Source organism: Cariama cristata, unplaced genomic scaffold, assembly GCF_000690535.1.
Source record: "Cariama cristata isolate BGI_N322 unplaced genomic scaffold, ASM69053v1 scaffold8496, whole genome shotgun sequence".
Lineage (NCBI taxonomy): Eukaryota > Metazoa > Chordata > Aves > Cariamiformes > Cariamidae > Cariama > Cariama cristata.
In genome coordinates this window covers 5,998-28,945 of record NW_009620348.1, presented here as the reverse complement: position 1 = coordinate 28,945, position 22,948 = coordinate 5,998, and the positions used below count along the sequence as shown (strand labels likewise).

Genomic DNA, 22,948 nt, shown 5'->3' with positions numbered 1-22,948 from the left:
TAGGGTGTATACACACTTAGAGCAGGTATGCACTGCTCTGTGCATGGTCCTGATACGACAGAGCAGCGTTTGCACAGAAGGGAACTTTTTTCCAGCACATATACCCCTGTGGGCCCAATAACTTGGTCTGCAGCCATGAAGCCTCAGTATACCTCTGTTCAGCTCATCCGTCTCTTGGTTGTGATGCTGCTGTGCCCATGACCAGCTTTTATGCTTACTGAGATCTGCATCCACACAGGGTACAGGTGCCGTGCCGAAAAACATAACTAAATGTTTTAAGTATCTGGTCTTCACTGGTATTGAAAGCAGCATGTAAAACTTAATGATCAGTCTTGTTTTGCTTAGTCAGGATAGTCTCTTTCACTGAAGAGATTGTGATCTAGTAATCTAGGGAACAATTAGCTGCCTTTTATTGCTAGCTTTCTTTGCTGCTAAGATAATTTTGTTTCTGGTTTGATCCTGCATGAATGTTTTATTTCATGGATCTTTGTGTTGTACTAGGTAGCTGAATGATTAATTCAGTTTTACAAAGCAAAACCAAGTGGTAGCATTTTGATTGTGAATTGATGTGAATTTCAGTGCTGCATTTCTTCCTGGCTTTTAAAAAATAGGCTTCAAAAATGGTAGTGTTTACTAATGAATAGATGTTTTTCTACTGTTCTGAGTGTAGAGATGTCTGGAGGAAGATTGCTTAGTGTTAGAACATCATTTAACTGAAGATAATAGTTTGTGTGCTCACATTGTAGCTGTGCTGGTTAGTCTGTCATTCTTTCCCATCTTCAGCTGTTAGTAACACTAGGTGACTATGCACTGTTGCAGAAGTTTGTGCTGTATGCTAACTAGTTTTATTTTGTGAATTTCATTGTTAATTTTAATTTAATTGTTTTTAACTTAATTTGCTGGAATAATCTTTTGTTTAATAGTAGTTACGGTCTTTAAGTGCAGCTGTTTTCTGGCAAGATTGATAATGCCAGCCATTTACACAGTGAAAAGTTTTTAACATCTAATAAAAGCTTCTGATTTTGTTTAGGTATTTATTCTGCAAAAGGAGAATTCGTATCTTGTTTGCTACATTTCCCACTAGACTTCTCACTAAAGCCTTGAAGTAGCCTAGTATCATCAGAAAAGTGACTAAATATTGGTGTCACCACATACTTTCCTTTTTAGCCTAATTAGAGCCATAAAAAGCACACCAAGTTTTCCATATGGGTCGCAAGCCAGAAACCCTGCATGCAGTATCTTGATTTGTTTGCATGTTCTTCTACCTTTATCACTGGCCAGCAACATGCTATGTAAATGAAATTTCTACTGTTAACAAGATGAAAGACCTTATTCCTGATTTTTAGTTACAGTGTTATATCTTGATATGTGTAGGAATGCTTATCAGTGTGAAGAATATGCAGTTTTTCACCCTCCTGTCATTTAAAGCAAGCTTAGTTACCAGTCTGACATGAAACTCACTAAAAACAGAGTACTTTGTGTTCAGGTCTTACTACTGAAATAGCTCTAGAATCTTCAGAGTAAAGTTCAAGAAATAATAATTCAAGGACAAGGTCACATGTTTTAAGAGACTTGTGTTGATTTTGCAGTTATCAGCTACATTTTAATTAAGACTGCACAAACATGCTGAAGCTTTTTCAGTTTAACAGGCTTACAGATTTTTTTTCCTGCGAAACAGCAAGCTTGAGTTGGCAGTGCTCGTTGTTAACATACCAAGCTGCACTTTTTCAGCAATGTCTGTATGACGAGAACCATGCTCCTAATAGTGTTGCATTTTAATTTAGACAAACATAAAATGGCAAGCTGAATTGAGTGATACTGCTAGTGAGAAGTCAACATCTGAAAATATTCCCAAAGGAATGTGTGAGGACTGTTGGTTTTTTGCTCTTAATTGTTCTGTGCTTCTGTTTAAAGTTGCTGCTTAACCTCAGTGTTACAGCATTGAAGAGATAATGGTTCTTTGTTCTCAGGCTATCATATTAGGTGGTTCTTTATCTTAATATCAAAAAAATTGATATCATTACAATGATCTGCATGTTTTCTTGCTTGAAGCTGGGCGGTGTAAGCAACAAATAAGATTTGACACTTCTCAGTCATATAAAGGACTATACTCATCACTAATTTTAGTAAGAAATCATGATTAGTGCTGAATGTAAATTTCTGCCTTAGTTTGGCTGCAACAGTGTTACCGCTTTAGCTACATGATGAATTTATGTCCTTCCAAAGGTGCAGAGAATTTTGAAATAATGTTTACTTGGCCGTTTTGTCTACCTCCTTATGCAAGATTTTTCAAGGCTGAGTTATTTAGTGCTTTGTCTAGTGAGACTCTCAAACTTCCTTGTGGTGATTTCAATTTCTCTTGATACTTTGAGTCATTGTTAGGACACAGATTACGCCATTCCATGTAAACACTGTTTAATGTCCTTGCTTTCAGAACAGTTGTTCTTGCCTTATCTAACATCCTCCTCCCAATCCTTGTAAATTCAATAACCTTTTAATCAATCCCTCCAGCCTTCTTCATGTTTACTAACAAGCAGTAAGGAATCAAAGCATAAATGTTCTCTCCTTATATTTCAGAATCTGAGTGCAGTATCCTATGTCTGCTCTTTTAAGCAGTGTCTTGAAACTTTGCAATGATACAAAAATATTGTTTTGATAGTGCGTCTGCATTCTTTAAACATGCGTCATAGTGTTGTGGTGGCATTTTGATATTCTGGAGATAACATCTTACTGACTTACATAAGTTTAAGGATGTCTAAACTAAATTCTGTATGTGTTCCTATTTTGCCAATCAGAAGTGCAGACTTACGTGATTATACTCAAGGGTGTTGGCCTGCACTGGAGCTCTTCAGTGTTTTTCTCCGGCTTTTTTGTCCTGCTATGTAGCAGATACCCTAGAAACAAAAAAAATAGTGCTCTTAAAATAGTAAATTATTGGCATAAGGTGGGTGATTATATACAGATGAAGGGAATGGACTTAAAAAAAAAAAAAAATCACCGGGAGATAATTTTTTTTAGAAGGCTGCTCTTTAAAACTGTGCACAACTGTATGAGAAAGAGATGAGTAATGATTAATGACTTGCTTATTATGGGAGTTTTGGAAGTGAATTTTTTAGGAATTATTTAAATGAGGAAAGAGATTTGGGTACCTTCTATTTATGTGGAATACAGAAATTGGGCAGCATGACCACCTGGACCTGATAGTAATATACCAGAGTTATGTAATTTAAAATGTAATATTTCAACAGATGGTCTTTGTTTTAAGCATTATGATGTCCTCCATTAGAGATGTTAATGCATCCTCATTAGACTTTGGAAGTGATACCTACAATAAATGTTTATCAGTAAGCGCAGGAGCTAGGGGAATGAGTAAAAAATTAAGGCATCTGTACGAAATCCCCAGAGACGGTTTTGTTGCAACTGATGTAAATGAGTAACTGTTCAAATACAGCTTCTACTCTGAAAACCTTGAAGTGTGAGGTAACAAGCCTCAGATGGAAGAAATGAAACACTATTCATGGTGACAGGCATAATGTGAGAGACCTGGGTTTTAGTTTTATGGCTTGAATGGTTCTGTTTCCCAATATTAACTCCAATGTGTTCTATTTCAGTTATGCAAAAGGAGACTTGGATATATCCTACATCACTTCCAGAATTGCTGGTATGATAGCTATGTCTGTCTTGAGAATAATTTCTGATTGTTCTTAATGTATGAAAAAAGTGAATACTTCACCTGATGTTTGTTGTTCTGGCTTCAGTGATGTCCTTTCCAGCTGAAGGTGTGGAATCTGCCATCAAAAATAACATAGAAGATGTGCGGTTATGTCTGGACTCTAAACATCCTGGCCACTATGCTGTGTACAATCTCTCTCCACGCACATACAGGCCTTCAAGATTCCATAATAGGGTGTGTATAGGTTTTGTGTATTTCTGTGAAAGGTCTTTCAACACAACGTTGATTATGCCTTCAGCTTTTTATTGTGAAATACCTTAAAGTAGGCTGCACAATCAAAAAGATGACAAAAGAATAAGTATAAACATAAGGTCGAAGAATAACTTACATTCTGCTTGTCTTTTATTTCAATCCAAACTTAACTGATTAAAGACTAATCTTTAATTTTGCTGTCTAAAATCTGTGTTTCCTAGGCTAGTGATATCTTTGAAAACATGTACATGTACCTTAGATATTTCATATTTAAATGGAGAATACTTAACATAATTAAAAATCTTACTAAAATTTCAATCTTTCCTACATTCAGAGGTGTTCCTTTATCAAAGGTAGTACTCCTTTGGTGACTTGATTCGTACAACCTCTTTGCTGGACTTTTTCCTTGTCCCACTACATACCATTTGACTCCCATATGACTGCTTGTTGCTGCTGCCTGAAATACTGGTATAGCTTAGCTGAGCCTCCATTAGCCTTTCTGGCTATTTCTCTGATACTAAAATTAAGACATTTGCCTAGTTCATTAACAAGGTAGTGAGGACTGCTTGTTAGGTACTGAGATACTGGACTTTAACATCTGCTCCTAAATACACCCCAACTGTCCTGTAAGCAGCTCAACAGTGGAGACTGTTACTGTGAGTTGTCTAGCACTGGCCACACTACACCTCACCTATACGGTCTGTAGTGATCATGCCCCTTCCTCACAATACTCCCCAAGGAGAGTCTAGAAGCATTATTTGTTACAGGAAGCCTTATCCTGCAGAGGCATTGTTAGGATTACTTCAGTTTTGCAAGTTCAGTTAAACTGTCAGGCTGAGATATGTTTAATATATTCTATCTAGTGCTTGCCACTTCATTCCTTTTGTTGCCTTGTAAACTTGTAGAAAAGACAGTGTTGTCACACCTGAAAAAAATGATTATTACCTCTATGGGTAGAGGCAATCAACTTCTTTATCTGCATCTGGTTCAGTATAAGATTCAGGCAGAAGCTGTTCAACATGGAAGGCAAAGCTTAATCATGCAGGCAACCTCCTGCATGATTATTTGGAGCAGATACCTCTTCAGCAGTACTTTTTAGCACTACATTGCTGGAAGGTTGGCTGGGGCTGACATAGTGAACTGATTTATTCCTCATCCTACAAAGCTCTATCAGTCTCTGTTGATGCAATGATAAATTCTGTGACTGGGAAATTGTTTACCCTGGGTATGGTTTTTTGATTATGCAAGTCTGAGATGCCTATACAATTACATTCCTGATGTACTGGTACTGTATTGGTACTGTAAGTGATAATATGTACACAACTAAATCTGCCAGTGATCTAGAACTGTTCTGGTCTAAATTTGTCTTTTTGACCTTCATTTTGTTTTACTATCTTTGTTTTGCTGGGAAGTACTTGTAGATCATAACTTCTCAAAACATTGTAGGTTCCTGCCCACTTTTGACTGGGAGTATTTAGGAAGTTTCTACAAAACGTTGCCTTCTGTTTAAAAAAAAAAAGGCAGCTGTTTTACTTGGAAAATGAACTCTTTAAATATATTCGGGAATTTTTCCCTGTCCATCTTTGAAATCCAAATGCACAATAAGCATACTGACTGACTGAACTTCATTATTCACTGCTGGGTGAGAGCAGCCACATAGGAAGCTAAGGAAGCTTAGTTTTTCCTTAGTGCTGGCAAAAGATGATTGTGGCAAGCCTTAAAATTGATCAGAGAAGAACAGGTTCTAAAATACTTCATTCTGACAGTTTGCTTAGTAAGTATTCATGATACTATATATTCTTGCTTTCTTGCTGTATGCTATCTGCATAGAACTTCTATAAATTTCTCTAACTTTGAAGTTAATGATAGTTTTGAAGTCCTACTTGGAGTAGGTTGCTCAGAGAGGTTATGCACTCTCCATCATTCTGCTAATGATCAGAATATTTTGAGCTTAAGACATGACCAAAGGAAAAGAAAGCAATGTTGTGTGGTCTACATCTTGTAGCAAAACTAGTGTTTGAGCAGAAAGTAAACAGTAAATCAGAAAAAAGTCAGTTCTTTTTGCTTTTTTGAATATACCTGCTTTCCTAGAGAGTTTTCTGGTTTGTAGCTGTAATGCTGCAATATGATTCTTTTACTACTGTTGTAATATTTGATATGTACTGAAGCCCACATTGAATCCTGTGGTGAACAGGAATATAAAGGACTGCTTGCCTTAGCTGTATTAGTTCAGTGGTGACTTTGCGTAAACTTTCACTAACAAAAGAATGCTGAATTTAAGTCTCTCACAAAGCGAGGCTTTCTGAAACTGCCCTCTTTTTTAATTAAGATACTAGAATACAGGGAAAAGCTTCGGAGAATTTCTATGTCACACTGTTTGTTTCAACCTTTTGTCTTGAGCTTGGCACAAAACCAATCTCTTTGAAAATTTTTTGTGATATTCAGTCAGTTAATTCATTTCATAGTAACCCTTGAACTCTTTTATATGGGTGAGAAAATGTGTTGCTGATAGCAAAACTTGGTCTTCCACATTCACCAATTGTGATCCTGGCTACAAAGAAATAGAAGCAGCTTGCTTTGTAGATTATTTCTTTGGTCCTGGCAGAACTCTTTAGATGTTGCAAATGCTCAAGGATCAGGTTTCTTAAACTGCATTTTTACTGCATAGTTGCTTTTAAGAATATAGACTTTCAGCAGTGAAGCTAATTATTTGGTAGTTTTGTGCCACTAATTGCAGAAGGATTATAACTTAACTGTTGAGGCTCTTTGAATAAAGGACAAATGTAAAAGCAAACCAAGTTTTTCTGGTTTTTTGCCTAAGAATATATGCACAAACCAAGTCGAAAGCTGTTTCACTTTATTCTTTGTTCTACTATCTGAAACTTTCTTGATCTGAGTTGTTGATACTTCTAGTGCAGCAGACCGTAGACAGGACTGGAGTTTTATTGCACTTCATCCTATAAAGTGGTGCTTATGCTGTGCGAGACTGCTTTTCTTTAGCATCTTGCTTAATTTCTACCTGAAGGTGGCATTAAATTGGAAAAGTGCCTCTTATATACACAGCTTATGCTATGCAAATGTATATGACTATGTAATCTCATTTCTCACCTCTGCTGTCTCATTGCAGGTTTCTGAATGTGGCTGGCCAGCAAGACGAGCACCAAATCTTCAGAATCTTTATAGCATATGCAAGAACATGCATTTATGGCTGAAACAAGACCAGAAAAACGTCTGCATTGTGCACTGCCTTGTAAGAAATTGGTTTAAGTGCTTTACTCAATACAGCTTTAAATTGTGAATAAGGATGCTAGTATGCACTCAGTTTGTGAATATTACTGGCTTTCTTTACTGTGAGGCCTGGGGGCAATTCCATCCTGCTATGTGTTTAGGAAAGTTATTTGCATAAACTTTCTCCTTAGGCAAATTAGTGGAGTAATGTAGCCCTTGCTTATCTGCATGTAGTGTGGAAGGCAGTGTATAGGAGGGATTAATGCCAAATAGCCTTTGGGAGAAAGAATCTGCTCTACTATTTCAGTATTTGCTCTATTTTTTTATTCGTTTTCTGAGTGACAGCTGAGTCTACACTGCATTTCCCACTACTGTCTATTTGCAATGTAATCTAACTGCAGAATTGCAGAAACTGACTATGAGACTTTTGGTGGAACTTGCTTTTGCTGGTCATAGATTGCTATGTAACTTTCACTGTCCTCTAATGTATCATTAACCTTGATATAACCCAAAAAAGGAATAAAACTCTTGACAGAGCTGCCTCATGTCAAATATGGCGGGACAAATGAATTTAAAGAATATTTATTATGTTCAAGATATGAAAATGAGGTTACTGTTACATTTGTGTAAGAATTGCTTGCAAAATTTTGATGTTCTTGTTATCCTGCTCAGTAAAAAGAGAAACATAAGTTGTTACAATGCTTATGATGCTGCTGGAAAGCATTGAAAACCAGTCCTTTGATACGGTGTAGTAGTCCATATGGAGTATCACTATCAGAGTCTGAAAGAGGAGTTGTTAATCTGGCACAGTGTACTTCCTTAAACAGAGTTTTGCAAGGAAAAAAACAAGTTAATGCCAGCTCCTGAAAACAGATGGGATTTTCAGTGCTGCTGTGTGGTTAGGAATCTAATTCTATATTAAAGTACTTACAGTATCTCAGTATCACATGATTGCTAATCAAGTAGATAAGAAGCAGATGTGATGAATTAACACCAGTTTGTATAACATCTTTCCCTTGAAGTGTTTTCTTTAAAGTACCTAATTCATTCCTCTTCCTCAGGTATAAGGGAAACTTGCATATATATGGCTGTGTGCCAGATGTGATGTAAAGAGCATACACCAGAACTACTAGAAATTATTCATAGCTGCAATATGTGTCTTGGATTCATCTAGCTGGCAATTTTTGTAGATTTAAAAGCTAGGAAATCTAGATTGAAAAGAATGCTTTATCTGGTGGAGATAGAATGTTTTAGTCTAATATACTGTCTTGGATAACAAAATATTAGAGTTGCTTTTTGTAAAGATGAAACTGCCTCTCGATGGCCAGGATTCAGAACCACGTAGGGCTTCCTGGTCTTTTGAGCTTTACTGTAGAGGTTTGCAATAATGCAGTGGATTGTTAAGTTTTTACATTGTAATTTGAGTGATCCAGTTCAAGCAGTTGAAAACAAGATTTAAATGGCAGCTACCTGCTTCAGCTACAGCTAAGTCTTTCTGGACTGGTAATAACTGGGATCTGTTTTTAGCTGGCATCCTGTTCTGTTGATATGTCAAGACTGTAGCACATATGCCAGTGGGTGGTGTAACTCCTGGACATGTGCAGTAACACTCTGTGGTTTTTCGGGGCCATGCAGTGATGGCCATCCTTGAAAACTTGCACAGCTTTAAAAAGATGTGAGTACAGGATCATCTTGGTGGAACTTAATGGCGGGGAGACTTGCATCTGGGTATGCCGCAGCTCTTTAAGTGTGCTTAAGTGTTCCTTCAGATAGCTATATTTGACCTGTGTTTAAATGAAGCAAGGTAGTTATACACACATGACGAAAAGTTATGTTTAAATTATTTTATGAAGGCTATTTCTTTTCAAAATAGTTTAGACCCAAAACTCCTCTAGCTCTTTAAGGCTCTGGGACAAAACTTAAAATCTAGCTTTTTTCAATTGTTTTTTATTGCTGCCTTAATGATTTTTTTTTTATGCCTAAGGGTTGCTTATTTTTGTAGCCAAGATCCGTCATCCTGTGGAGGAAAAGGTTATCAGGAGTAGTCAACATGGATTCACCAAGGGGAAGTCATGCTTGACCAATCTGATAGTCTTCCACAATGGCATGACTGGCTGTGTAGGTGAGGGGAGAGCAGTGGATGTGGTCTGCTTTGACCACAAGGGTTTTGACACTGTCTCCCATATCATCCTCATAGGTAAGGTCAGGAATGTGGGCTAGATGTGTGGACATAGGTGAGGGGAGAGCAGTGGATGTGGTCTGCTTTGACCACAAGGGTTTTGACACTGTCTCCCATATCATCCTCATAGGTAAGGTCAGGAAATGTGGGCTAGATGCGTGGACAGTGAGGTGGATTGAGAACTGGCTGAACAGCAGAGCTCAGAAGGTTGTGATCAGCGGCTCCGACTCCAGTTGGAGGCCTGTAGCTGGTGCTGTTCCCCAGGGGTCAGTTCTGGGTCCAGTGACCTGGATGAAGGGATGGAGTGTACCCTCAGCAAGTTTGCTGATGATACAAAACTGGGAGGAATGGCTGATACACCAGAAGGCTGCGCTGCCATTCAGCGAGACCTGGACAGGCTGGAGAGTTGGAGAGGAATCTGTTGAAGTTCAGTAGGGACAAGTGTAGGGTGCTGCACCTGTGGAGGAATAACTCCATGCACCAGTATAGGCTGGGGGTTGACCTGCTGGAGAGCAGCTCGGTGGAGAAGGACCATGAGTCAGCAATGTGCCCTTGTGGCCAAGAAGGCCAATGGTATCTTGGAGTGCATTAGGAAGAGCATGGCCAGCAGGTCAAGAGAAGTTTTCCTCCCCCTCTACTCTGCCCTGATGAGGCCACATCTGAAGTACTGTGTCCAGTTCTGGGCTCCTCAGTTCAAGAAAAACAAGGAACTGCTGGAGAGAGACCAGAGGAGGTCTCTAGTCAACAAAGATGATGAGGGGACTGGTCTATCTCCCTTATGAGGAAAGGCTGAGAGAGCTGGGTCTGTTAAGCCTGGAGAAGAGAAGACTGAGGGGGGATCTTATCAACTCTTAGAAATACCTTAAGGGCGAGTGTCAAGAGGACATCATGCCATGGTTGCAAAGGGTTTGCTGACCTCTTCCTACAATGATTTTTCTCCCCTCAGTGTGGTGCTTTAATTTGGAAGTCGCTTTGTAATGCAAGTGTGCATAGGTCACTGCTTGTCATGCTGATCAGTGTTGTTTCATTCTTCCCTTGTATTCATTAATGTTTTGTCCTAAATGTAGGTGTCTCAGGGTAGGGACCATGTATTTGTTTGGTCTGTGTGAAATTTAACCAATAGGCAGGGTCCAGCCCATAGAATTGTAGACATTTAGTTCAGATATTTCTGGAAATCATTGGGCTTGCTAGTTACACCAGCAGTAATAATACTGATTTGCTGAGCTACTCTTTAAAGATCTGGCTGTTATGGTGCTGGTGGACCCTCTTTTCATAAATCTAAGTAATGGTTAGAAAAGTTCAGAACCTTCCTGGCTTGGGAGGAAATTAAATACCTGTTAAAACAAATTGAGGAAAAATGTTTCCTTCTTCCTCACTTGCACGCTCATATGCCAAATAACTACCAAAAAACCATCTGTTCCATGTTGCTAGCAAAAACCCTTGAGAGGTCCTGTTCTGTCAACCATTACCTCTTGAATCTTCAGTCTTTTGTAATGTAGGGATGAATCTGGGATGTGTGTGTAGCTGTGATCCCTGCAGAAAGAGGTTCAGTGTTTTAATTTCCTTCTTTTAGTTTTGCAGGAAGCTATTAATCTCAGGCAGTTTTAGTCAGAAGACTAAAGAGTTTAGTGTGGTTTAGTTCTTCAGAATCTTAGGACTTCTCTTGTAGCAAAAGTCCATGCTTATCAGCCAAAAATAGCACTGAGCTGGGGTTTCAGGTAGCAGCCAGGAAACAAACTCAAAAATGGGTATTAGTGATAGTAATGTAATAAACATTTCAGTAAAAATTTCAGACAGTGTTAAGCTAAAGCAATTATTCACATTTGAGCAAGTAGATCTGTATTATCTTTTGTACTGTGTGGAAATAAAATGAAAACATTTTGAATCCACGTACAAACTTCAAATCCAATGATTGCACTAGACCTTGGACTTCATTATATTAAATAAGGAGATAGTGTTCTCTTCAGTAACTTCTGTAATGCTTTTTCCCCTAGGTTTAATAACAAAGTTACAATTTTTTTTTGTAGGATGGAAGAGCAGCGTCTGCTGTTGTAGTTTGTTCTTTTCTGTGTTTCTGTCGTCTCTTCACTACTGCTGAAGCTGCAGTTTATATGTTCAGTATGAAACGCTGTCCTCCTGGCATTTGGCCTTCTCATAAAAGGTATGGTATCAGTCTGTAGAGTACTGTTGAAGCAAGTAGTTATGCAGTTGTGAATATGCTACTATTTTTACAGGATGCTGCTTAGGAAGATAAATTATTTCAGTAGTGTCTGTGTTTGAATAGCAAAATACTTGGAAAAACAGGTGTATCATGGGTAGAGAAAGTAGTTCTGAATTTTTTGAGCCCTTAAGTTACTCATGATGTTCTCATCAAAGGTGAATCAAGTATGACCTGTAGTGAAGAAATGTTAGGAATGAAAACGAGGGTATGCAGTGCTTTTGAATGCTCTCCTAGGTGTAAAATCCTCTTCATGGTGTGTAAGACTTATTCCGTGTTTGCTAGTTTATTACAATAGGTTTTAGTGTGTCAGAACACTAAGTTCTACAGAAACACCAATAATGATTTCTGTCGATCTTTTCTGTTTAAGTAAGAATGCATTCTGCTTTTTAAAGAAGTGCATGCAGAGGTGACTTTCATATGCTTTGACAAATGTTTTAAACTAATTATTTGATTTAAGATAGATCTTATGGCAATAGAGTCTCAGTAGCAAATGACAATGGTAGTAAGGGTGTTTCCTACAAAAAGGATTAGATTTAGAAAGGTGAGAAGTAAGGATTAGTTACATGTAAATGACAGATTATGCTGTTGTACAGGTTTACTTTTGAGTATATTTAACAAGTCCTCCACAAGATAACTTATATTAGTAAGGGTAAATTTAAAGCTTTTAGGAAGCCTTGAGTTACTAGCTTCAGAACTGCTGTGCAACTTTGATCTGTTATGTGTAAGATACAAAATAAATAGTTCTCCTAGTTCGGTGTTTTAAGGCCTTAGAAAGAGCAGCTAATTTGTTTTACAAGTGAATATATGTAAAGCTACAGACCTAAGGCAATGTCTGGAGTTGTCTGAAAGGTGGGACAGAGGTGCAGATGAGTTCATATGCAGTGCTGTATTCAGTTTTCTGGGCAGTATGTATTTCTGTTGTGATGCAGCTGTCAGGCTTTTGTACAGAAGCTGTGTTGCTGTCTTTAAATTGAGAGGCTGGTTAGGGATCATAAATATTTCTCCATGTTTCTGTTTCATCTTCCTCTTGTGAAATTCTATCAGATTTGAAAATCCTTTTGCTGGAAGTGCTGTTGAGTGTTTGTAGTGTTTTACTGTTATCATTTGTCACTGCTCAGTGGCTAGATATGAACAGAAGTAACTCATCTATGTGTTCACTCATTTTTAGAATTTGATTCTCTGGCTAAATGAGTACCATTTGGTTTTGGCAGATACATTGAATACATGTGTGACATGATGGCTGAAGAACCCATTATTCCTCACAGCAAGCCCATCCTTGTCAGATCAATCGTCATGACTCCAGTTCCTCTTTTCAGTAAGCAGCGTAATGGCTGCAGACCTTTTTGTGAAGTTTATGTGGGAGATGAGAGAGTAACCACTACCTCCCAGGAATATGATAAAATGAAGTAAGTACAGGTTATGATTTGCCCTGAAACAGCACATTATGTTTTTCTAGACTAACTTAAATACAAAGTCCCTACTGTGAGGAGAAAGTATCATTTTGTATGTGCCAGTTGAGCAGAAAGCTTCTGTAACGTATGGAACAGCTCCTCTGTCCCCTTTTTGGCTGATCTTGAAAGGTAAATCATGGGGAAGAGACAGCATGGTTATAATAGCTTGGATCTGTTTCTGCAGAAAGTGGGAATGATGGTGGGTAGCATAGTGGGCAGGCAGAGGTGAGCAAGGCCCTCTTTCCTCTCGCTCCATGTGGTGTGAACTAGGAAGACTGATCCCTGGAGTACACATACTGAACTGAACATCATGTCTCAGTCACAGAAACAGTAAGGATCCCTCAGACGCTGTAGCTGTAAGGGGAGTGCTTATTATCCCCTGTACAGATCTGGTGTCTGCTGTTTTAATACAACACAGGAATTGCAGGTGATACTAGCAGTACTAGGTGTAGATAGTTACAGACAGAGGAAAGATGAGAGAATACCAAAGTCTTTCTAGCTTTCCTATAAATCCATGCCCCATAAAGAGTTTAATGAATTTGAAGAGAGCAGGAACAGAAACAGGTGTGGGATGTTGTAATAACATTTTCCCCTGTCTTTCTCTACCACTGTCCCTCAGTGGGAGTCCTAACATATCACAGAAGTGCAGCTACAGTTTCTCTCTGCACCTTTCTTTGGAACAGCTTTCTTCATAATATCTTGTCTCTTGCATTCCCTGGCAGCTTCTTGAAGATACGTTTCTCCCATAGTTGATTTGAGAACTATGGGTCAAATATATCTGTTGCTCTGCTGTAGGCAACTGTTAATCTTGTTATTTTTAAGGTAGCTTTTAAATTTTAATCATTTGGAGTGAATTCCTTCTCTGTAATAAGAACTTGAAGTAGACTTTTATGGGTTGATATTGAAGGCCTTGGACATACCAAACTAAACATTTTTTAAACAAAATTAACGATTATGTTTTTTCTTCAGGGAGTTTAAAATTGAAGATGGGAAAGCAGTAATTCCACTAGGTATAACAGTCCAGGGAGATGTTCTCATTGTGATCTATCATGCTAGGTCAACACTAGGAGGCCGACTACAAGCCAAGGTAATGATAAATTTAACAACCTATGTGGAGGGTTTGCTTTTTCTTGTTGCAGTTTTGCGTCATACTTGTATTTGTGTTCTCATTAAGTACATGGTTTCATTTGCTATTCTTTGTTTAAAGAAATGTGTGAGATTTTCATGTACTTGAGAATTCAACCTTTGCAAACCTAGTTAAGTATGTCCATTATTAGTGCTCTGCGTGAAGATGCTTTGGTAAGCATTTCTGGAAATTACTTCAGTATTGATAGTTGTCATATTTGCATGGAAGCCTCTAGCCAGTTTTTTGAGGCAGTGATTGTTGTCTGTGAAGTTGCACAAGAAACCAGAACTTTTTAATTCTGTACATACGAACTGCAACCAAAGGAAAACAACTCTGGGTGTCCCCAGAGTGCCATGGTCCATATTTTCCAGAACACCCTAAACCTGAAAGCTCAGTGAAATGATTCTCTATCACACAAAAATAGCTACTGTATGGTTAAAGGTCATCAGTGAAGAAGGCATACAACTGCAGAAAATTCAGCTGAAGTTAGCTTATACTCCTTGTGCAATCTCAGTTTCACTGATGATAGGGTTTCTTTGATGTGGTTTCTCTGATTGGGAAAGATTAGAATTTTCTCATCCATCTGCTGTAAGACATGATACATTAACAGTGTTTGTGATGACCCTGGTTTGGAGCTTTGAGGGAACAATATTCAATTTGTCCTCAGTTTTATGTACTCTAAGTTGCCCACTGAAGCTCTCTGCAGAACTCATGGAGATGGACCACCACATTTCAATATTGTTGTAAGTGCCTAAAGCTGGGCATTGTGAATGTCTCCTACTTCCTCACAGTTGATTTGAAAGAGGATTTAGTTTACCTTGTAGGAAACATCTTGCAAAGCAAGGGATTAAGAAAACTGATTTAATAGGGTGATCAGGTTTTCATATGTAGTTCAGGGTAGGGATGGATGGATCGGAGAAACTCTCTCCAATTATGTCCATGTCTGTCTTGTACTGAGGAGCCCAGCCCTAGACACAGGGCTTCAGATGTGGCCTCACCGTGCTGGGTAAAGGGGAAAGATCACCTCCCTCTTCAGATGTGGCCTCACCGTGCTGGGTAGAGGGGAAAGATCACCTCCCTCAACCTGCTGGCAGTGCTTTGCCTGCTACTTGACTTCTGTTTATGATATTCAATAAATGCTCATTTACAAGGAAAGCTTTCATAATTCAATTTTATTATATCGTATTTACTGGACTATAACTGTATGACTGTGTAAGGACTGGCAAGACTATTCCATATGTGTTGTAACTAAAGCCAGGGAGCAGATACATTTTGGACTTACCAGTTTGCTGTAATTTGGATTTGTGCAAGACCAGGAGCTACACGAATCTTCTACAGTAGCATTTTCTGGACTCTCACATGGTGATCATTCATAGGAAAGTAGTTTTTCAGTCAGCAGAAGAAAGAGTTGGGGAAGTTGAATGGTTTTAATGAATTGGTTTGGAAAAGCCCTATAATTCTATCTGGGGTGAATGGTTGACTTAAGTTGCACAGGAAGAAGAACACTGCGTGTCTTATGAAGTGTCCTTTTAAATGTGCTACATTTAAAACTGTTCTGAATGGAGTCCTTATATATATGCCATACATTTCTTGATAAGTTTATTGCACAGCGAGTTTTTGAGTGTTATTCAGAAAAGTAATAAAGCTCATGCAGTTTCAGCCTCTAGAACAGGATCTGGAAATAATGAACAGACTTTGATAGTCTGAGATTAGTGATTTGATATATCTGGTTCAAGGTCTTTTGTTTTGTTTCTGGCAGTAATAGATTTATCAATGTTCTCTCAAGATAAAGTATACATGGAATTAAACTGAAATGGTAGCAAAACAAACACTTTAAAATATTATAATACTGAAAATGCTTTGCATTCTATTAAAGGCAGAGCACAGTGCATACTGTTCATGTGGATTTATGCAGTTTACCTGTGTTTCTTATTTTCAACAGATGGCTTCAATGAAGATGTTTCAGATTCAGTTCCACACTGGTTTTGTGCCCCGAAATGCCACCACAGTGAAATTTGCCAAGTATGTTGACACTTCTTTGTCGGAGATTGGAAGAAGTTTTCTTTGAAACTGTTTAACCAACATATGGTGGGGGGAGGAAATACAGTCAGTGTAGGAAGTAGATTAATTTAATTGCAATAAGATTATTTTGTTTTCTCACCTCAAGAAAACTTGAGGTTTTGTTCATGATATAAGAAAAAATTCTGTACCAAAATACCGCCTGTTTAAGATACATGGGAAAAGTAAACAAATACAGCATGTTTTAAGCCTTATACTAATTGCTTTAAAGTTTTGTCTTGAACTGCAGTGAATTTAATCTAGTTAGCCATCAGTATCAAGAATCTACTTGTATGCATCTTTGCAGGTATGATCTGGATGCCTGTGACATACAGGAAAAATATCCTGATTTATTTCAAGTCAATCTGGAAGTAGAGGTGGAGCCCAGAGACAGACCTAGCTGTGAACAGCCACCATGGGATAGCATGAATATAAAGGGGCTGAATCCCAAGATCCTTTTCTCCACCCGAGAGGAACAACAAGAAATTTTATCAAAATTTGGTAATGAATCTCTTGAAAAACTAGAGAACGTGATAAAGTTTCTATTTACTTAGTGTTTGAAGCTTTTGTTTCATTTTTGACTTTCCTTTCAGTGAAAGAAATTTAAAAGGTGTTTTTCTATAAATATCACTTAAAAAATTGCGTTGTGTGAAGGAGTATAATTTATCCTTCAATAATGGATTATAATTATCCTTGTCTTACCTCCACTGTCATTATGTTTGCTTGCTTTAAAGCTATGAATATGCTATTTGCAGGGATTTTAGCAAATGGAATTGAAAGAACTATATTTCCCTAAACTGGCACCATTATAATTTCACTTTAAATCATCTGAGCATTCCTCACAAATGGTCCTTCTTATGTATAGCCAAGTAATGCTGTAATTCAATTTCTGAACTTTTCCTGATGTGATCCAGCAGATGTTTAATTTTTTTAATACTATATATTCTGTGCTTCATGTGTAGATGCCTCCTGTTCAGTATCTTTCTTCTTCTCCTGGTGTATCAGTAATTAGCTTTTACATTTTCATTAAGGCTCTTAAGCCTTCTCTGTGCTTCCAGAATAAAAAACATGATGGTCATTATTGTGGTGATTGTAGTACACCATACACAAGATCTTACTCTCTGCTCTTAATATGGTACATCTTAATTACATTTTTTTTGTACAAGGTAGTTGCTGCTATCTTGTGTTTTTTTTTTTTTTAGCAGGACATGTTTGGTTTGTATTACAGTTTAGGTAATTTTCTATTTAACTGTGAATACAACTCTCAGCTCACTAAAGTTAAGACGTTTCATTGATAATGATGATCTGTAAAAATTACTCTTGTTTAAGTCACTTTTGTTTTCTGATTGATAAATAAAATGTAAGGGCTTCAAATTCCATTGAAAATATTTCTTAAAAGTGGTGGGAAGGGAATAGGACAAGAGCAAGTGGTGTGAACTGGTTTTATAAAACTTGCCTTATTAAAATTGAATTTGCAGTATTTCATTAATCATGATCTTTCACATATGTTTTCCAAGACATAATATTTTTTCAGCATCTCTGTATGCTACAACTGAGTATGTGGAAAGAGGGTGAAAAAATCCTCTACCAGTTAGGTATTTAGATTAAATAAATAGCTTTCTCCCACGCATTCATCCAATTCTTTTCAAACAGTGGATGAAGACTTACTAATTTAGGGAGTCGTCTTATTTGTCTTGAGTAAACCTCTTTTTTGAGAGATGATATAGCAGTAGGCAACTCAGCCCAACTCAGTCTTACACAAGAGTCATTTAATATCTGATCTCAGTAAAATAAGAAATGTAAGGAGTAGTTAATGGCAGCACGCAATGTATTACTTAACTCCTTTAAGAAGTTTAACAGCTCCATGTTCTACTCTGGCTTTATACTCTGGATTTTTTCTGTAGCTGCATTTGCTCCTTTCTGATGTTCAGTTCCTTATTGCAGATGTTGTTCATAGCTCTTGGGTATTTTCAGGGATGACTGGTAGAGTGAGGTGTGAATTACATTTTCCTACAAATGTAAATAGAATGTTTGAGTGTTTTGCTATGAGTCTTATTTAATTTAATGTTTAATTTAATTTAATGGAAATAGGGTCTAACCAGCTTTTGCAGTTGAAATGAAGTTAATAATGCTCATTTCAAATGAGGGTGGGAATTTGCCTTTGCAGAATGATGGGTACCTTGAGACAGTTGTCTTGCTATAGCAGTCAGTCTGCAAGTCAAATACCAGCTGCTGTGACCGGGATTGAGATTTTAAAGTTTCCCTCTGAGTTCTGGCTTAAAATCATTTTTATAGGGAAACCGGAGCTGCCTAGACAACCAGGTTCAACTGCACAATATGAAGCAGAAGCATCCCAGCTGGAGCAGTCTTCAGAAAGTGCACCTACTGATACAGAATCCCCACACAGCAGTAGTACTGATGCAAATAACTTCTTTCATTCTCTGGACTGGAAAGGTATAGGTTTTCCTCTGAAGTAACGATTTGTTTTATGTTTGTTGTCTTATACACCTTCCAATGAGTATTTAAGCCTTCTTAGCAGCAAAAGTCACTATTTCACCAGACCATGAAAAAGTTTTCTGTAAAGAGTGAGCTCTGCAGGTTGACAAGTGGTCATTCTGCTTCATTCGGATAAACACCAAGTAATGATATTTTGGTATTGTGCTGGGCTAAATTTTTATTTTTCTGCAAAAATCTTAACCTTGAAGGTCTGCAGGGAACATACTTAGGCTGGCTGAGGAACAGAGGAAACAGTAGGCTAACCAGTGGGGTCCAGATCAGTATGTATGGACTGAGAACATGTAACTTTATAGCGCATGTGTAAGTCCTTTTTCTGGGTTCTGCTTTGCTGGCAAAAATTTCAGTAACTGCTTATGCTGTCACTGAATGCAGTTGCGTGGAGCAGCGGTTGCCAAGGGATCTTCTAAGCCCTAAGTGGTATGATGAACTGAGGTGAATGTCTAAGTCAATCTCATTTTGAAAAAAATCATAATACCTGCCCTTAACAGAGTGGCAAGTATGGTAGTGAGCTGCCCTTTTGCCTACTCTGTACAAAAAGGTGGTAGGCAATGTTAGTTCTTTTTTCATCAGTTCTTTTGTGACCTTTGATTGAGATTTGATTGCATATGATCTCGTCATGTAAGTCTGTCTTATCCTAGTTGGCAGAAGAATCCTGGTAATCTAAAGCTGATGTTTCCTTTTATTCAAGAAGGAAAAAGTCCGGAAAGTGGAATAGAGGACAGTTCATCTAAAAATGATCATGTTCAGCTCGCTGGTGACAGGGAGGAGAGTGATGCTTCAGATGAAGAATTCCCTACATTTCCAGGTGAAGAAAGTGCGGTAATTGTTGATGAAAAAGACTCTGTTACTCCAGAAGGAGAGTTGCTTTTTGAAGCCAATTTTGATGCTCCATCTGCACTGTTACAAAAATATCTTCCTGAAGAGAATGTAGACTTGCTGGGACTAGACTCTGATACTTCACCAGAACAGAAACAACCTAACTCAGAAATAAACTCTTCATCAAGTAATGCGGACTTGTTGAACAATCTCTTCGTGGGTAATGCATCGCAGATTTCAGAAGAGTCCACTGGAGATCTTCTTGGACAAGGAACAGATTTCTTTTTCAGCACTCAGTGTCCAGCTGCTACTCATGGTTTGTCTTCAGCCGGAGCCATGTCTTCAGGTACGTAAATTTAACATCAGTACTGTTCAGCTGGCCAACAGATAAAAACTACTGCTTGCATTGTGCTTAGAAAATGAGTACCATGTTTTGATTGGTACAGTGAGGACAGCTTGGTCTATAGCAAGAATCTGCATAGAATAGGTGGGTTTAGTGCATGAAGGAGAGAAATTGCTGCATGTTATCCAGGTATTTTGTTACGTTGTTATGTTGTCAATATCTTATTAGCTTTAAACTATGTAGACATAAAAGTATCAAAGTTTGAATTTAAAGGAGATTTGGTGTTCTTAAAGAATACATAGCCTTCCCATACAAATGTTACATGCTAGGTCCTTTTCTAAATCCACGTGTAAATAACTTCTTACTTAGGCGTGGAATTGTAGTAACTTACTGCTTTCTTGCACTTTAAGTGTCATTAGATGTGGTGCAGAGCTGTGCTGCTTAGGTCAAATGCCTGTGTGGGATTTTTGAGTGTTACTCACGTAAGACCTTTAGGCAACTGGAAGTCCTGTAGATTACTATTCAAACCAGTAAGATAATGGTACTGCTAAAAGATGTTTCCTTGCTGGTTTTACCCATGTTGGCAGGTCTGTATCCTGAATGTTACACACTGCTGTCTATTTGGTACTTAAACCAGGGTGTTTGAGTTTAGAGGTTCTGTTCCTCTTACCAATGGGTAGTTAGCTCTTTTTCAGATGACTAAACTTTTGGGAATAGCGATTCTCTGCCTGAAGCTAACGGTAAGATTTTTGGGAATGTTAGTCAATCTGGGAAACTGTTACAAGGTATAGCTTTTTTGCACAAAGATAATTAATTTGGACTAAAAATTCATTTGGACTGAAAGCTTTAATCTACATACACCTGCAAAGTGTTTTTGTAGAGCATTTAGGTGATTTCAAATATTTCTTTCTTTTGAAGCAATTCAGTATTGAACTTTGTTACTGTGGACAATGAGGAATCACTTAATTTACCTTTTTACAAAGGTAGAAGTCTGTAAAAGAGAAGCTTTATTACCTTATCTTTCTTTAACTATGTCTTTCTTACATCTGCTCCAAGAAACACCTGGGCAGTAGTCATGCATGTATCTCATTCTACCTTTGAATTGGATAAGAGAAGGATAATCGCAGAAGTGAGAATATTTGGCCACTGTTGTATTTAAGTTTGCACATCAAACTTATACTTGAGGTTTTGTGTACGTGTGATGCCATGGTAAGATAGCTTGATGACAATCCAGGGTTTGTTTTTTGAAGTGTTACTGAGTCCTGTATAATGTGGTCATCACCTCAGGATGTGCTAGGGCACTGTGGCAGGATTATTACTTCTCTTCAGCTCCTGAGTGAATCTGGCAGGAGTCCCTGGGCTTTTGAGGACTTTAACCCTAGAGGGCAGAAGTGGGAAGATCTCAAGCCGTGATTCCAGCTGACTGTCACATGTTACCCCATGCTGACTATAAATACTCTTCCAATTCGTTTTTTCTTCATTGTGATCACTAGAGACCTGTTGAAAGCCTTGCTTCTGTTGGTTCTCATTCTTGAGTTGCTGTGTTTTCTGCCCCAGAGTCACCAATGCCTTCAAGTCAAAGTGGTAGTATGAATGTGTTACTTGATATTCTTTTTAGTAGTTTAGTAGTCTGTTTTGCTTAAATTCTTTGGATGTTTGGCATTATAGAGCATTTAACAAATGTAATTCTTCTGTTTGTATGCAGATGATCACTCAAATTTAAGGTGTGTCTTACATGGATGAAATTAACAATGTTATTGAATGTGTGCAGCCTTGCTAAGGATTTGTGTTTGAAGCTGTTCCTATTGTGTATGACTGAAGTACTTGTTGTACCAACATGAAAGTACAGAAGGGAGGGGAAGAGGAAGGGACAGATGGTGACTCTACCGTGAAAAATTCTCAGAATGCTGCTGCATTTACCAACATAAACTCAACTTTTTGTCTATGCCCCCAGAGGAGTAAGGCTTTTTCAATTTTGTTTATTCAAAAAATATTGTCATAAGATAATGTTGTTTTCTGCTTTTTTTAGCTGATCCTTTTGACCCATTCACAATGTCATCAAGTTCAGAGAATCAAGCCCTGTCTGGTCCAGATCTCTTTGGGGACTTCCTTAACCCAAGCACAACATCTACAGCTAGTACAGTTCCTTCCACACACAGTTCACTTCCACCTTCTTCCAGCTCAGATTTCTTAAATTTAGGTAAGTCTGCTTCTGATGTTCTGTTTCTCAACAGTTTGTGCTGCTCTGTGCATTTGTCTTTCAGCTTAGTCAAGGTGGATTAGTGTCTCAATAGATCCACTTGTTGTGACTGCTATTTTAATTAGCTCCGTGTTCTGAGAACACAGATACAAATGCACTGAGTAGCAATGATTTCCTGTATAATGTCATGCTATTATTTATGATGCGAGAGGATTTCTAGCGTCGCTAACCTTCTGTTAGAAGCTGGAGTTTCCTCTGAGAGCTCCTAGACCTGAGGGTACACAAACACCCGCACACTTACTTTCTCGATGGCAGAATGCTATTTTAATTGTATTCAGATTTTAAAGGTTTTCTGGAAGCCTTGGAAAAGAAACAAGCAAGTCAAATTATAGTATAGCCAGTTCTTAAAATGCAAGCTGAGGCTAGCTTGGACCTTCTTGACCTGAATGCATTCTGGTAATATACTTACAGAGCACATTATGTAATACTCTAATCTTATTTGATTTAGTTTCTCTGGTGTATTCTGGTGAAGCCTTTTCCTCATGCATTTATTTTAAAATCTGTACATCTTTAAACCAAAAGCTTTGTGATATGTTTGGTCTTCCTGTATCTCCATCCTAAGCATGTTGTTTCCAAAGTGTTATCAATACAGAATGAGCATGCTTAGAAGCTCTAAAGAGAAACATACCCTTGCAAAAATGGTGTAGTAGAGCCAGAGGTGCTGCTTTTTAAATCTGACTTTCGAAGAAAAGCATGGGTCCTCTCTGTAGTGATGGGAGTTATGGTCAGTCTGTAACTGCTCTTCTCTGCTGCTCTTTCATCGCCACGCTGTTCCCCTGCTCCTGCGTAGGTCCTTCCCATGGGATACAGCCTTTCAAGAACAT

At 38.1% G+C, this 22,948-nt stretch overlaps 1 protein-coding gene across 1 annotated transcript in view; it reads left to right on the top strand.

The window, feature by feature from the left end:
* The window catches only part of GAK (cyclin G associated kinase), a gene marked incomplete at its 3' end in the record, with an annotated part of 45,565 nt that extends 23,501 nt beyond the window's left edge, over nucleotides 1–22,064 (top strand). Inside the window, exons 11-20 of the mRNA XM_009701594.1 lie at nucleotides 3,612–3,661; nucleotides 3,759–3,907; nucleotides 7,053–7,175; nucleotides 11,360–11,493; nucleotides 12,765–12,959; nucleotides 13,974–14,091; nucleotides 16,073–16,152; nucleotides 16,496–16,689; nucleotides 19,394–19,867; nucleotides 21,894–22,064. Coding sequence (XP_009699896.1) covers nucleotides 3,612–3,661; nucleotides 3,759–3,907; nucleotides 7,053–7,175; nucleotides 11,360–11,493; nucleotides 12,765–12,959; nucleotides 13,974–14,091; nucleotides 16,073–16,152; nucleotides 16,496–16,689; nucleotides 19,394–19,867; nucleotides 21,894–22,064 — 1,688 coding nt within the window. The remainder of the gene's footprint in view (nucleotides 1–3,611; nucleotides 3,662–3,758; nucleotides 3,908–7,052; nucleotides 7,176–11,359; nucleotides 11,494–12,764; nucleotides 12,960–13,973; nucleotides 14,092–16,072; nucleotides 16,153–16,495; nucleotides 16,690–19,393; nucleotides 19,868–21,893) is intronic.
* Nucleotides 22,065–22,948: the final 884 nt, after the last annotated feature.